The sequence below is a fragment of the Corvus hawaiiensis genome, chromosome 11, assembly GCF_020740725.1.
Source record: "Corvus hawaiiensis isolate bCorHaw1 chromosome 11, bCorHaw1.pri.cur, whole genome shotgun sequence".
Classification (NCBI taxonomy): domain Eukaryota; kingdom Metazoa; phylum Chordata; class Aves; order Passeriformes; family Corvidae; genus Corvus; species Corvus hawaiiensis.
Genome location: NC_063223.1, coordinates 14,268,632 through 14,285,240, shown reverse-complemented (window position 1 = coordinate 14,285,240; position 16,609 = coordinate 14,268,632). Strand labels below are relative to the sequence as shown.

The 16,609-nt window shown below is 41.4% G+C and overlaps 1 protein-coding gene and 1 long non-coding RNA gene across 4 annotated transcripts in view; one reads left to right on the top strand and one right to left on the bottom strand.

Annotated features, from left to right (window-relative positions):
- Positions 1–1,445: 1,445 nt before the first annotated feature.
- LOC125331363 lies at positions 1,446–11,174 on the top strand. 2 transcript variants are annotated; one of them, XR_007206012.1, is made up of 3 exons: positions 1,446–1,534; positions 3,103–3,174; positions 11,104–11,174. It is a non-coding gene; the product is annotated as an uncharacterized LOC125331363 (long non-coding RNA). The 2 variants fall into 2 exon arrangements; XR_007206013.1 differs by lacking the exon at positions 11,104–11,174 and adding an exon at positions 8,917–9,508.
- KBTBD12 (kelch repeat and BTB domain containing 12) overlaps positions 10,486–16,609 on the bottom strand; it is a 40,309-nt gene continuing 34,185 nt past the window's right edge. For both annotated transcript variants that reach the window (XM_048315242.1, XM_048315243.1), the window contains one exon: positions 10,486–13,157. In XM_048315242.1, coding sequence (XP_048171199.1) covers positions 12,988–13,157 — 170 coding nt within the window. In that variant the 3' untranslated portion in view covers positions 10,486–12,987. The remainder of the gene's footprint in view (positions 13,158–16,609) is intronic.

Sequence of the window (16,609 nt, the reverse complement as noted above, 5' to 3'; positions counted from 1 at the left end):
AGGGCCCCTTTCAGGACCAGAAGTCCTTGTGTTAAGTGTAATATGACACAGTCCACAGTCCAGCACAGAGCTTGCTGCAGACAGATCCCGGGCCCCACGCGGTGCTTCAGGAGATCGCTGCGACCTCTCTGCAGAGTACAGCTGTACCACGAGTCCCCCGAAAAGATCATCACGTGGGGAGCTCCATGAGATCCTGCTCAGATGGAGCACCTGCGTCTCCAGTGCTCTGACAGAGTGTTCCAGGGACCAGCCCCAACTGTGACATACTTGACATCCCCTTTGCCTGCCACCCCCATGCTGTCTCTCAGGCTGTTTGACAGGTGCTTGTTAAGATGTCCATAAAGATTTATTTATGCAGGTAGATGGGCTCTAGAGGTGGTAGCATGTGTGAAACAAGGTCACAAGTGGAAGCTCATGATCCGAATGATAGCTGAGCACAGACATAAGGATGACCTTCAGGAAACCCTGAGTAGACCACATTCCTGAAGTAAATAGTTTGCTACTAACCTAAAAGAGACTTAGCTGCTAGCTCCCTAAGGCCAACAGCCAGACTCCATTGATTTCCACAGAGCTAGAGTTTCCCCTGTAGTCTGTAATCAGCAAACAATCTCCCAGCTTGCCTGAGGAACACCAAGCAGCTGCCAGTTACAAGTGGTGTTCCCCAGGGCTCCACAGTGGGGCCAGTTCTGTTTAATATCTGCATCACAGATCTGGACAAGGGGATGGAGGGCACCCTCAGTAGGTTGCAGATGACAACAAGTTTGGTGGGAGTGTTGATCTGCCAGACAAGACACTACAGAGGGATCTGGGCAGGCTGGACTGATGGGCCAAGGCCAATCATACAAGGTTCAACAATTATGAAGTGCTGGGCCCTGCACTTGGTTGTTTCATAGCTGTGCCCATTTGGAAAAAAAATTCAATTTCAATATCTAAAATGAGATATGCAAACCACTGATTAAATAGAATATATCAAAAGAAGTAAGCTTAATTTCCCTGCCAGGCATAAGTCCAAAATTGCAATGCACGAAAGCATTTCCTATATCATTATCAGGACATGAGAGGTTAACTGAATATCTTGCTACTGCTTTGCATGAAATGTTTTGAGTCCTGAACTCCTGTTATGACTCACACCCTTATTTCTCAAATTTGTTCACCCAGGTGCTCCTAGAACATCATTTTATTCCATGTATTTATGGCAATGCTTAATAAGGTATCTAAAGTACTGTATAACACTGTACCTTTAACGAGCTGTGCTCCCAGCTGGCAGCATTACAGCAGTGCTTTCTCAATAACGAGGATCCTGACTTCTGGCTCTGATAAAAAAGATCTTCTCTGTAACACACATTTTGTGTAGCACAAAGAGTCAGTGGCTAAACCCTGATGTTGTCAAAGAACAACAACAAAACTGCAATAGGAGTAAAGAGCAACAACAGAACTGCAACAGGAGCAAAGAACAACAACAGAACTGCAATAGGAGCAGTGTTTCATCCCGCATCTTCACGTGAAACCTCAGTATGTCAAGTAGAAACGAAAGGTAATGTGCAGTTTTGCAATGAGAGCAGCACTATTGATTCAGAAAAAGCTCTGTAATAAAGCTACCTTCTGTTTGCTAAACCATGCCATGAGGGGGGCAAATTATGACAAATTATGGTAAAATTATGCAGATCAGCCAAAAAGGTCAGACAGATACTTAGCACCACCAGTTCATGCAATATGGGCAGTTGAAATATATGCAAGAAGAATGAAGTGGTTTTACAGCCTTCCCTGAGGGATGCAGTGTTGGCCACAGAACATCAGACCAGATTGATAATGGCTGGTCCTCAGCTGACAGCCTGCAAATTGTACCTGCTCATGGTGAACCAACAGGTGAGTGTTTCAGCAAGACTGAAAGGCCTACAGCTAATACAAGGTTAAAGTCGCTGCACCATCTAAATGTTTCCCAGGTGTTCTCTTCCTGCTTCTTTACAGTTTCTGAAGTCTTCAACATGGTTTTTTTATGTTACCCCCCCCCCCATAGATTGGTTATTTTTCATGCCCTACTTGTTTTTCTGTGTCTTATCTAACTAGATACTGTAAAAAATTATAATAGAGCTAACTAAACCAAACATTTTCATATTTCTAGGGATTAAGAACTAGCTTTTGCTTTTATGATCTGTTTTTTAATCATCAAACTATTGACCTAGAACCATTGTTTAAGAAAACCCAAAAACCCAACAAACAACAGTGTTTGGAACATTAAGGAAAAAGTGCTTGTTTTGCAAATACTGATGTCAATTTTCCTTAAGGGCCTATAGACTAGTAGCCAGATACATATAGCTCTGATAATGGACTAATTTACATAAAAATCACTGCCAGCTTGATTGTAACATTCCCCATGTGGAAATCGGCCGGGGCTGAAAATCACCACTATTTAACCTGAGAGCCTTTACACCTTTGCAGAGACAGCTTTTGGCACAGAGCCTTAACTTCATCTAGAATTTTATGAAGCATTAGCAAAAATACCTTTCGTGCTACAACCCCATTGGACCTGTATTTGGGAATGGAAAAGTACCAATAAGAGCAGGCTGTTTAGTTTTCAAGTCAGCAAATCTTACCTGACACTGGGTCCCTCTAGTCCAGCTGGAAAGTTCTGACAGTAGTGAAATAACAACATGAACATTGGACTTCTGCATCAGCTGTTGTTTTTCAAATCAATGTTTGGCTATTGAATTTGAATAACCTCATGCACACAGGGCTGTGGAGTTACATTCCCCTCTTTCACACAAAGCTGTAGTGGTGGGGTGCACACAGAGTGGTGCTGAGCTCTGCCTGTAGCTGCATAGCTTTTTCATGCAAATGAAACATGTAATACACTGACATTTCTGCATGCAGTAATTACCATGTGCATACTTGAAAAGAAAATGCTGTACATGTAAAATTCTGCTTTTGATCCTGGAATAGAACTGATTTCTGTTTATTTTATGGATATTTGAAGCTCTTGCTGAATAATTCTGTGATTCTTTCAATTTTGATCTCTTGACAACATCAGCTTTTAAATCCAAACTCTTTGTAAACTACCTTTTGAGTGACTGTGTTTTTCTTTTTTTCTGGAATTCTGAGCAGCAGCAGAAATTCATCAAGTAAATTATCTTCCTGGCTTTAAAACCAAAGCTGAAACCTGAACTGTTCCATTTGGTACGTAGTGAATGAGCTTTGATTTGATTTTTATTGTATTTCATTCAAACTTTATTATAAAACATCTCCCAGGGACACTTGCATGAGAAACACTTTGCAAGTAAAACAGCATTGTATTTCCAGTCTCCTGTTTTTAAAGGTTATTGTTACATTTTTGTCATGCTTGCTTATCTCCATAATAATCCCTTGTATGGCAGACAACTGCAGCAGTTAGGTCGTAGAGCTAGATGTCTCTGTCGGTTTTTCTAATGGATTTTTTCCCCCTACTACAAAAGGGTTTCAATGTGTCATTAACCCAGTGACCAGCACTTCTGCAGTCAGACTGTGGGCTGTCCCCAGGCAGCTAAATTTCCAATGTTCTCTGACTCCAGTTTTGTCTCAGCTGGTTTACTGACATGGAATTTGGTGTAGATTTGAGATCCATCAGAAACCTGTTATGACTTAGATCGAGCAGATGATCTTTATGGATGGTTCAACAGTGGGTTTTATATTGATCCTAATAGTTGGTTCCTTCTCTAGAATTTATACCCATATTTTTCAGTGGAACAGTGGTGACTTTCTGCAGGTGGATAATTTCAGGTTTGGATTCAGGTTGGGCATACAAAATGTTTTCTTGACATGCCTTTCCTTGCAAAAATTGCAGTTTAAATCCAAACTAGATATAAATGACAACATGACACTTCTTTTTATTGACTTTTGATTACTATCTATTTTTCAGTCTCAGAGAAGGCTTTTTAAAATGCTAACATTTAACAGGCTTGGTTTCATCCTGCTTCTATTTCTATCTTTGGCCAAAAATCCTGCTGGTGGGTCACATCCTCTGAGTAGACATCCCTGTGGATCTCCTAATGCACTTTATAAAATGCATCCAGTAAATCCAATTACAATAGAAATATGATTAAATACACAGTGAACACATGGCTCCAAAAAAAGCAAGCTATAGCTTCACTTTGAATTTTTACTTATAAAGATTTACTTTCCTTATGAAAGTAGGCCATATAAATCTTTATTAATATTTACTTAGCTCATCTAGGGAAATGAAACAGTAACTACACTCTGATCTGTGCAATATCAGAGTAGTAAAAACACATTAAAGTCCTCCTTAAATGCAAGTGAGCAGGACACTGGCCAACTAGGAAGAGCAAGAGAATTGCTAACACGCCTGAGTTTTACAGACAAGCCAAGAGGCTTAGCAGCCTTTAGTGAACGTTGCTGTTACAGCGGCTTGCCTGAAATAAGAAACAAAGAAATCAGATTAAAGACTGAGCAGCTTAGGGCAGCAGCATTAGTATGGCAAATTTCCTGGCAAGAGAGCTGTGATTTTGGGCATCAGATGGCTGCTCCATGCTGCAGTGCTGGGTAGCAGTGGATTCTTCATCCCTTCTGAAAAACACTGAACAATAACTGTCAGGAAGGTTTTATCATCTGTGAATACTGGAAAGAGGGTGAATTTCCTGTCCTGTAGTTTTGTTCATCTGCTATTTGGCATCTTTGTGTAAGAGCCTGAGAAGCCATCAAGCAGTAAGCTATTAATGCACCAGCTATGACAAGGCTTTGGAGCAATTTCAGTCTCTGTATAGTTGACGGTTTGTCCCCTCAGAGCACTCCAAAGAGCTGGCTTTACAGTGGGCTGGCTGCAGAGCCGAGGTGAATGCTGGTGCATGAAGGCATGCTTTGATGGGTGAATTTTGAAGTGGCAGTGCTGGCACAAGCAGCTGCTGTGCCACGCACCCCTTAGTGAGCACTTGTTCTCAGTGCCTCTCTCTGTGCTGTGCCAGTATAAGCAATTTGTAGCTTCATGGCAACATGGACTACAAAATGATCTGGCTGCAAAATGCTTTTTCAAATCCTGCAGATGAACTACAGATTTAGTCTTTTTTATGCTCGTTTAGGAGTTCTGACTGCAACATGAGTGAATACCTTAGTTAGCTTCAGCTGAGCCTGATAATTAATGAGAGCAGCGAGCATGTAACAGCTTGGGCTTCAGCATGGGCTGTCCAAGCCAGCTAGAGCTCAGACTGAATTGCTCCGACAGCTGGCACCTGCACTATTGAATCTTCACTGCTGATCATTACATCTGGCTTGGGCACATCTATTCAGCTTAAAATCACATCTCACAGCTGCAAGATGGCCATAGCTTTGCCTAAATGGAGGTGTGTCCCTGCTAACAGAAAAGAGGAGATGGAATCAGACGCCTTTAAAAGTCACTTTTCTTCTTACTTTTTTATCTTCTTACCTTTCCCTCTACACTTTATAGTGTACCTGTAGACTGTTCAAATAGTTAAGTGGGCAACACAACCTTAAAAGGTGTCATTACTGAAGGATGCTCAAGCAATAAACAAATTAAGAACCTCTTAACTTTTACTTAGTTTTATTTAATTCAGTAGCTGAGCAAGTAGATGCCACATTGTTTCAGCAATACTGTAAAACCCTTTTATGCATGTTCTGTAGGTGACTCCCTGGATGCAGCAGGGCCTTTTAGTGACTAGTTAAATGCATCACAGATTTGTTACAGAGCTCCCCAGAGAGCTGAAGTTTTCCTATAAAACATGTGGTAGGTCATCTAAATTCAGGTCTCAGTTACCCAGTAAGTCTACTACGGTTCTGCAAAGCACCTTCTCTTTTTTTCTTCATAGCAACTGTGTCTATCTAAGCAGCATATTTTATTAAATCAAATCTGCTTTGAGAAAAATACAGTTCATTCATCCTTCTAATTACTAATGTTCAAATTTAGCCTCAGTTAGTGACCTCTCAATTTGCTGAGATTAGTTCTGCCTGGGTACAAGTGAAACTGGCTACGAAGGCACATGTAATAAGCCCTACATTCCTTCTTCTACTTAACACATCAACAATTAGATATGTGGTGCTGCTTTTCTGTGAAGGAGTAAACAAAATGCCCTTGTTGGCTGCAAACATCTGATCTCTCCTTTCCCAGAAAGGCTCAGTTTCTCAATGCTAGGGCCAAATATGTTACCAAAAATCAAGGAGGTGAGAGCAGTGCAACACTGTATAACACTTTCTGATATGTGGATCTCAACATTACAGACATGTGAGCCACTCCCTCTGAACACACCAAGGCAGACCCACAAAATGAGTAGGAATATATTATTATAACTATTTCATATGGGTGAACCTGGGTGGGGAGACCAGATGCCCAAGACTAGTAAATGGAGTAATTGAACTGAAAACACACTCCAGAGGTTCAAATTTCCAATCTGTGCTCTCATTACAAGACATCTCCCTGTGATCCTCCTCCTCATACTGGGAAGCCTGGAAAAGCCTATTGAAAGGGTATCAAAGCTTTTTATGTTTGGATTCAGCAGTTGTTTTAGCCACATTTGAAAGGAATGAGTCAGGAATTTGTGTATGTGGGAAGTGGTTTCCTCTCACATTACTGCATGTATGGATGAAATATATTTCCTCTACTATGAAGTTGCTGAGTGAGAAAATAAAGTAGTGCAGCTGACTGGCACTTTAGTGGCTGTACTTGGACCCTGATAATGAAAAGCCAGTGGCCTTGGGAGGCTGGCTTGGATAATGCATTCCACAGAAAAGCTGGTGAAATCACTTGTATTATTATAAAGAATGACTAGAAAAGGACAAAGTGGAGAAGAAATACCAATGTTAAAACCTGATAAATTAGAGACCCAGTTCTTTAGTGAAACCTGGCCTGACTGAAAATGCAGAAGGAAATCTAGCTTTAAGACGTGAGCTATAATGCAATAATGAAGATGCCTCCCTCTGTGCTTCAGGCAGTTTTTGTAGCAACCAGTGTTCAGGAATCAGAGGTAATGATAATGGCTTGTGCCTGCAGTCATTACAGCCGTGGCATGCACAGTATGCGAGGCATTTAACATCAAACTCACCAGCACCACGCAGCGAGACGTGGCAGGGCTGAGTGGATGCAGGTCACCTCCCAGCCCTGGTCGTAGCCACAGCACTTGTAGCATTGCAGAGCAGGCATGTTTCATCTGGTATGAGAATGAACAGCAGAATTTGGGCTGGGGCTAGTGATGCCTTTTCCTGGTCTTAAAATCAAGAGTCAAACATGGTTAGAAGGGGAAAAGGGATTTTACCTTGGTATTTATTTCAAGGATCCTTAGGTGCACACGTTCAGGTCATATGCATCTAAATGCACCCCCCAAGTATATCCCCAAAGATCTGCTATAACATTATAGGTTTTACTAATTAGCATCTCTATCAAAGATTCCCCAATGAGAGGCTCAGGTGAGCCCCCCTCCCCAAGGAACCTTCCCCTGGATGGTTCTATCTTGGTTTACAGAATGTGTTCTGGAGAGGACCTTGGGGTCTGGGGCACACTGATCCCTGGCTACGAAGCTTCTAAAATGTTTAGTCTCTCAGCTTGACAAACAAGTCCAAGAATGTAGGCAAAAAGCACTAGGAATACAGAAGTTGTAAAAAAGGTATAACAGGGGTATAAAAGAAATGGCAAAAAATCTTCATGGCATCACTAGAACCTGCCTGAAAATGAGTGTCCTCAAATCCAGGGAGCTGGTGTGATCTTCCTTTTGTCCTTCAAAGCTGGTTTGAGGCTGGAGTGATAGGCTTCTGTAAGGTCAGGAACTGGTGAACACCCCAAGTGGCTGTTCCCAGCTTCTGGGGAACTGAAGGAGAAATAAAGGAGTTTAAGGGCTGGTCAGATAAATGGGCCGAGGAAGAAATGGGATTAGGGGAAGAGAAACAGAAGAGACTTGCACAAAGGTTTTGAGAAAACACTGAGCTTCTGAGGAGAGCGCTACAGACAGCAAAAAATTGGAGAAGGAATAAGACACAGGGGAGTACTAAAAGATTTCTCCATTTGTTCCTTAGCTCAGCAAGGCATTTAAGGTTCTTTTTGACTTGAAGCCCAGAATAGTTACAATTATTTAAAGACCAACACTTTCTTTTCTAAGTACTTTGATGAGCTAGGCAGAAGACAGAGTTGCCAGGTATGTTTTATAAAAAGGATCTTACTGCTGTCAGTAAAGAACTTCTAAAAATAATGTTATACATATGTATATAAAACACATACACTTTGTGGACATTGTGGAACACTTAAAGATAAGGTTTGAAGGTAATTCCTTAGGCAGGGCAGGGCAGGGCAGCCTGTCAGGAGCCACAGCTCCACACCATGCTGGATCTCTCTGCTCCAGCAATACAAACATGCAGCCCCAGCCTGGCCTGTGCCGTGGGTGCAGCCAGGGGGGATTAGTGAATCACTCCATCAAACACCAGGCAGGGCAGTACACACTGAGACATTCACCAAGAGAGAAGGAAAGTGTACTTCCGCCTACTTTCTATGTATATTTTTGCCATTTCCAAATATTTCCTTTGCTTTCAACCTCTACACGTCAAATGATAGTAAATTGCAAATGTACTAGTTCCAGCTGAGCACAACTGGGGGTGAAATAGCTTTTCTTTGAAGCTGGAGCTAGAGTCCACTTGAAAAGCTGTAGGGAGAGCTACAGACATTTGCAAATGAGAACTGAATTTCTGACCAGGTGATCCAAAGCATTGTGATTCATGAAACTTATTTTCAGAGGAGCTACATAATCCATTAAGAGAGCAGCCAGTGAAAGGGAGCACCCTCGTAGCTAAGACAGCAATCACTAGGTAAACAGCTTATTGAAAGAAGGTTGTTATCTTCCAAATCAGCAGAAAAAAACCAAAGATTAGATCTTTATGAATATATCTTAACATTTAAAAAAATTATTCTAGCTTTTTATTTTCATTGTTTGGCAGATGATCCTGGATCTCAGTGCACATCTCATGTAGAGGAAAAAATACAGGATCAGGATCCAGGGCAAAATCCTTTTTCTTCTGAACCATCCCCAGGGGGAGATAGGGAGGATCATTCATCCCACCTTGGCTCTACCACGTGTTGTAACACCCTGGGAACACTTCCCATCTCTGTTATTGGCCTCTTGTATTGATGCTCCCTCAGCCTCTTCCCTGGAGCATATTTGGGAGTGCTGGTAGAAGAGGTGACAGCTCTGCATGTACCAAGGAATTTTCTTTTGGCAAATCAAGGCTTTCTGAGTGGCAATGTGTGTCTGCTGGAACACAGTACAGATGCTGCCCCATAAATTTCAATACTGCACACATGCAAAATGCGTGTGTGTGTTTGCCTGCTGTGGGCAGGGACTGAGGCACAGGCAACCAACCCCAGCAGTGCTGTGTGAGGATAAGTAGTCAGATGCCTGATGGTTTCCTGTGTGAGCACATGTATGAAAACAGACATGAGAAATCTGCAGGGATCCTTATGAAATCAGTTATCTCTGGGCAATTTCAAAATAAAACATTCGCTGGGGATAAAAATGGAGAGCTTCAATTAGCTTTTTGTAGCATTGTATTTCTTTTTTCTTTATTCCCTGTGTGCCACGTGACCAGCTACCATTCCAACATTTTTCTTCATGTATGGGAACTGATGAAGTACTTCAGCACTTCAAGTGAAACTGTAGTATATGCTTTTTCTTCATAACGCCCCACTCATTTAAACAGTCGGTAGCTTCCAGCACTGCTTACATTTTAGAGTTATGGATGATATAAATCCAGCCTTGGTGAAACACTCAGCTACCTGCTGCTCAGATGGAAAGAGGCTGCAGTAAAATATTATTTCAGTGAAACCCACACTTGGTTAAGGTTGGAGAATGCATACTCTGTAATTATTTCATTTTTATTTTTGCATCAGGTTTTGTCATAGAAGAAATCAAGACTCTTAATGACTTTCACAGCAATGTGAAATTACCCATGGACATAGCAGACCTGCAGATTCTTATACTCTCAGAAGGATTTTGGCTGAGTTCTATACCTCTCAATAAGCATGGTTTCTGCTTCTGCCTTCAGACAAGCTACACTTTCAAATAGTGGTTTGGAAATCATAGTCATCCCAAGGGCAACCCAGGAACTGAATGGGGCCCACATAAAATTAAGAAGTTAGTGGCCCCATTCTAGATATTTAATCCAGAAAAAAAACCCATTCCCCTGCTTAATAAATAGTGCTAGACATTCTGAGTTGGGCAGAAAGAGAGACAGACACATGAGGATCCCCACTGGCAGTCAGACCCTGTGGGCAGCAGGAAAGGTGATGCTCAGTGCAGGTGGCAGAAGGTCACTTGGCCATGCTGCATGAAAAAAACTCTGTTAACTGCCCAGTGCAACTCAAGCTCGCTGATTGCAAGGCCAATATATAAAATATATGTCATTACTCTCCTCAGTTACCAAGACAGACCTTCTCAGAGTATATACTTTCCTTCCATCCAGCTCATTAAATATCAGTCTAAAAAGCAAAGTGCAAAAGAAACTGCCAGCTCACTACTGGAATAAAAGTTTAATAGAAGAGTGTCAGCTGAGTTTCACATACATGGTCAAATATGACTAATGAAAGATTGCAAGTATCTCCCTTCTTCCCTTGAAATGTTCCAAATAGACTGTCTTTCAGAGAGTGAAATCCATTAGATTAGCCCAGGCTTTAAACCACAAGAACCATAAGGAATAGACCACAGAGCAGAGACCAAAGACCAAAAAAACCCTTTAAAACATCCTTCCTTAAAAAAAAAAGAAAATAAAGAAAAAAAAGATGAAAAAACAAAATCAGTAGATACAGTTGCAGAATTTGGAATTTCACAAGGAAACCCATAATGGATACTCAAGAGCATTACTTCCAGCTGCCTTAAGAGCCATGTAGAGAAGATAGAAAAAAATTACCTTTATTTTGCAGTAACAACAAAAGTTGAAGGATTTCCAGTATTGGATGATTATTGATTGGAAGAACTTTCTGCTGACTTTGTTTAAAAACTTATTAAAGCAGAGTTTGCCTCCGTGATCTTACACCTACAACTGTGCTTGGTTACCAGAGGGGTTGAGATTTTAGGAACTGGTCACTGATTTGTACCACTGAAGTTCATGGTTGTCACAACTCTGTTCTAGGCAGATGATGACCTACATATGAGCAACGGAAAGAAAAAAGGATGGCTGAATAATACAGAAATGATACAAACACAAGAGTACATGTTTAGGCTGTGACACACATTCTGCTTGGGAAACACAAAGGAAGACAAGCAATTAGCTGTAAGGCTCATGGATTTTCTTCTTTTCTACATGTTTTCCTCAATTTTTTTCCCCTCAACTCCTTTATTGTCTGAGCATTCCTCAGTGTCCTACTGGAGTTATCAGGAAAACTTACTGATCTTCCCGCTAACAGTTTTTACATGACAGCTTAATATTCCCTCTGGATATTTATAGAATAATTCATGAATAACAAAAGTCAGAATTGAGAAAGGGCTTTTGGATCATCCTCTCCATCCCTCTCTGCCATAAACACTGCAGTCAAAAAAGCAACAAAAAAAGCTGACATTTTTGCAGCATAAAACATGATTGAAAGAGAAAATCAAGATGCTCTAAAATATAAACCCTGGAAGTAACTATGGGTAAACTACCTGATGGACTCCCTCATTTCTTTGCTATTTTTTTGTTCCACTTTTGTTGCTGCTTTTGTAGTGATCAAAAGCCACTTCTTGCTGACAATGATCATTCTCATACAATATCATAGTTTACTCTTACGTTTGCCTCTGACATTCAGTCTGCATTGCAGCATGCTGTCATTTACAACTGTGGCCCAAGAGCACAACTGAGATTTCCAGTTCTCTTGTCCGTACTGCCCAGGCAGTGACAGATACACTGCAAGGTAGGCACCAGAGAACTGATGAATAGTTATTGGTAATTCAAATGGGATAGCAGTTCCGGTAACAATTTTCATTTTAACCTATTGTCTTCAAGCCCTACAAAGGCTAACACTGCCTTCAAACAGAAGCACTGTTTGAATTGTTCCTCTTCCCTGTGATTATAATCAATTTTGTTGGTAGAGAATTTGCCTTATGCTACTTCTTTAAAGCTATTCCTATTATATAAACCTTTATTGTTTAGCACATCTCTCCTTTCCCTGTAGCTGCAATGCTGATATGCAAATACTGCTCTCATTTATTACTTTTAGTTTGCACCCCCTTCTTCATCTCTCAAAGGAAGTTTATTAATTGAGCTCTAAGGTCCTGGTCACACCAGACCTTGTAAGAAATAGGATCTATGTGAAAATTTAAGATTCTTCTGGTCTTTGGTAGAGATTGCCTACCGACCCTGCTGAAAGACTCATCTGTGACTTGCTGCCAAAGGATTAGTTTTCTGCTAGCACAGGTTCCGTCTATTAGCAAAGACAGGATGTCTTGACTGTCCTGTCTGTGCTTTAGATAACGTTTGCAGGAGCTGGTGTTCTTGGCTAATGGACCTTGGCTAATGGGATTTTGTTTCACACAAAGGCTTTTCTGTGTTTTCCCTTTGCATCAGTCAATTACAGTCTGGCACTTGTTTTCATCAGCTGAGTTCATCTATTTCTTAGCTTCCTGGGTAGCTTAGTAGATCCAAGTGGGATGAACGGCAGAGGAGGGATTTCCCTGGCTAGAGCTTTCTGTCATATGTCTGCTGTGAACTGAGCCCTGGGCTGCCACTTCGCCTGTGAGGCAAAGGGTCCCAGCAGCCCAGGCTGCACCCAACACTGGAGCTTGCACAGCCAGATTGAAGACGAAGAGCCACACACAAAGGCTGGACAACCTTGGCTTTCAACCACAGAAGTCCAGAGCACCAGTACTAGCAAATTAAGCATCGTCGGAGAAGCACAGCTCAAAGGCAATTCTGTCCTTAAGCGCGTGTTGCCATTTCCTCTCTGTGGGACTCTGCTGTGATCCAGAGCCAATGCAGCATTTGTCTCCCCAAATTCTTCAGTTTCTGCAGAATCTGGAAGCGCTGAGGGTCACTGAACTTCTATTGGTCCACTAAATCTGGGGGAGGAGGGATAAGATCCCGCGGGTTCAGCCGAGCCACAAGGCAAACATCGTAACTGTCGTGCATGAGGACATTGGTGGCCACCACATTCCACTGGTTCTCCCACGTATCCAGCTCAAGGATCTCTTTGGTGATAACTTCATGACGAGCTGAAAAACAGAGGCAACAACAGCAGGGATCAGGGGGCAAGTCAAACAGGATCGGAGAGGTTTGGGCAGTTGTTATTATGACCTTTCTGAAAGTGGGCAATAAAAAGGTAATTTCTGTGGTGCTAACACTGTGCAAAGAGCATGAGCTACCAACATACAGCAAATGAAATAGTGCAGATGGAAGTCTCCACAGTGCATTCAGTCCTTACGCTCTGGGTTCCAGGGACAAAAGCATCGAGTACTCCATCTTGGTACAAGTATGCAGGTGGCATTTTATCCTGCAATCAGTTGTCAGATGCTCATCTTTTAGAGACAGAGTATTGCCTCTTGTTCACAAGCATGCCTGCATGCAGTGGGTTCTTTTCTTTGCCCTGACCAAGATGCAGTTCTCAGGCTGCTGAAGGCACTCAAGTACTATGGCTTTTCTTGGGTGCACAGTCTGGACATCCTGGCTTCTTCTAGTTGCCTCCTGCACATGGCACATGTGTACCCCTCCTCCACATGCCTCTGACAACCATTGTTGAGGCATAACAAAACTGAGTTGGCCCCTCACAAATAAAGACAGAAAAAACCCTCCAGGGCTCTAAATGCACTTTAGATGCTCTGAAATGCTGAGGAATTGGTCATGGACGAGCAGGTTAGAAGAATGCCATTAAATCACAGCCAATCTCCAGACAAGAAACTTTTTACAGGGACAAACTAAAAATGAAAGAATCACCATGAAGCAGAGAACCAGCAGTGCTATATTAAACAAGACCACAAACCCTTTCTTTGCTAACAACAGTCCTGAACTCTGCAACAGTTATTACTCAAAGCCAAGTTCTTTCCTAAAAATAAAACCATCTTTCATTTCTGCTCACTTTTCATCTTAAAGTTGCTTTCTCACAGTAAGTAACCTTAGCCTAAACTTTCTTTACTTTGAGCTGAGGACATGCACGTGCTTTGCTGTCAGATGAGCCTCAGGACAGATGTATTAAAAGCAGGGTCTCAGACTTCCAAGAGCAGACAGGTACCAGGATAAGAACCATCATATCAAGAAACATTGAATACTCAAAGCTGTTTGACTGAGTCTTAAGAAACTGGTGACAGGATAAAATTTACAGGCTCCAGACTGAGATTCCCATTCAGCTATCCCTTTTGGGAAGTTTTTTTAAACAAACAAACCACCAGCAACAGCCCTTTCTCACATCTATCAGTTGCACCTCATGGTTTGGGCACTGCCCTTATGTGTAACTGACAGTAATGGATTGAAGAAGGGCAAAAGAATGAAAAGCAGAAGAGCATCCAGAGACACAGATTGCTTCTCATGTTGGAAACAGACCACGTATTTCTCCAGGGGACAGCAACCCTGGGGGTTTAGTACCCTGAAGACTCCCTGTCATGGTTTAGATTCCATGCAAAATTGGTATTGATGTTACAATAATGTTGTGTGGTGGGATTTAAAATACCCCTAAGGCTCCTTTGCAAGGAGGAGCTTTGGGATGTGGGGAGGTCAGATGGAAACAAGACTTCTTCTCCCAGGACTGCTTTCCTTGCTGAGTAGATACAGGACAGTTCTGTATTCTGCAGGTCCTGAACATGCACAAGATTTGTGGATGTTGCACAAGTTTTGTGGACATTTCTGCACATTTTTGTCATGCTTATCTAAGGAACCCACTCACCAACCACTCACCATCTCTGTCCTTTTTCATCTGATAAAGGAGGGCAGCACAGCATTTCTACCCCAGCATCCAGAGCTCGTTCTCATTTTTCCCTCCTGTTGTGTTACACATAAATGTGATACAAATTTTTTTTGGTCCAAAGCCAGACCTCTGGGACTCTCCTAGATCTCCACAAGCTTACTCTCCAGGAGCTTTGAGTAAGATTTCAGGATATAGTCTCTGCTGAATAGTCTTTGTTCCATTCCTTTCTGTGAAACAAGTTATGATGGTTTGCCTATTGAACCTGGATTTTATGGGAGAATAACAACACAATAACAACCCATTCAAGATAAAGACAGCAAACTGCTAAAAAAGCCATTTACATGTGAAGAGAGAAGACATGACTGATAAACAGCAAACAATGTGTGCCAGTACCAGCAAACTCCTGTATGACCCTGCAAGAGTGAAGAGCTTTTTCCTGAGGCAAATACAGAGACACAAACAGACCAAAGCTGTGACACAGGAGGCTCCTGTCTCTGTATTTTTTTATTAGATCATCTCTTTTATGCAATAAATTTTTATGCCTGGATTTTCTTTGGCATGGATGATGACAAAAATGAGACAATCAGAGGAAAAATAATCAAATGCTGGAACCAAGACATTCTGAGAGTGATTGCAACACTTCAGAAAAAAAATTCATAATTAAATCATCAAAGGCAGATTCAGCAACCCTTCCTTACGAGCCTTGCTGTGTTTTTTCCTGACCCTGGTGACTCCCAACCTTTGGGGTCCCTTGTTTCCCTTTTCTGTGGGATATTCTAACTGGTTTTGTTCCACTCTAGAAATTCTGCTTTCCAGCACATGGAGTGTTAGTTAACTCTTAACCCTTGGGAGATAAAAAGAGTATGTTTTTTAAATAAGGGAAGCAATCATTTCTCTAATCTTATCTTGTTTAAAGGAAAGGAAACAGCACCCTTTAGATGAGAAAGTTCATGTGAGGCGAAGCACTGCTCAAAATAGTCATACTTCAGAAAAAACATTACACCTTTTCTATTTAAAAGAAATTAATTGAAAAACTTCAGTTCTCAAGCCTTATTTTTTTAATTTACTTTTTTCTCTTAATTTTTCTTGGTAAGAACGACAGAAAAGGTGGTGCTTTTCAAAGAGAAGAGCACCTTTGATTCCAGGCTGTAATGCTGGATTTGGGCTTTAATCCAAATAAACTGCTTGAAGGTGCAAATAATACCCGATTCTACCTCACTGATTTGCCTTATTTAATTGCAACTTACTTTTTTTAAGGCTATATCTTAGCAGCCAATTTTGCTTACAAGAGAACCGTGTGACACCTACAAGAAGAAATTGGCTGTATTACAGAGGCTACCTTCTTAAAAAGCCACCCCACACAACTCTCTGTCCTCATAGCATTATTCTGCCTCACCAGACAACCACCTTACCTAATGAAAGGATTTAATTCATTTTATTTCTACAAAATGAGGCAGTGTTTTTCTGCACATTCTTGTTTAACCATGAGAAGTTTTAAGAAACTTTCTTACACTGTGTTTTTCTGCACAGGATTTAAACCACTTTATATTAGAATTATTCCGATTGTACAAATCTAACCCTGATGCAGATCCTTTTCTAGCAGTAAAACAGTGATTTATTCATACTCAGGAAAGAAAGAGGCTAAACCAGCATAGGGATCATTAATCCCAGCATAACTTTATCCCCAGCAGAAACTGTGGTATGTTGAAAAGAGGCAGAACTCTTTTGGTACAGTTATGCCTTTTTGATGTACAAGTGCAGACTGAGGGC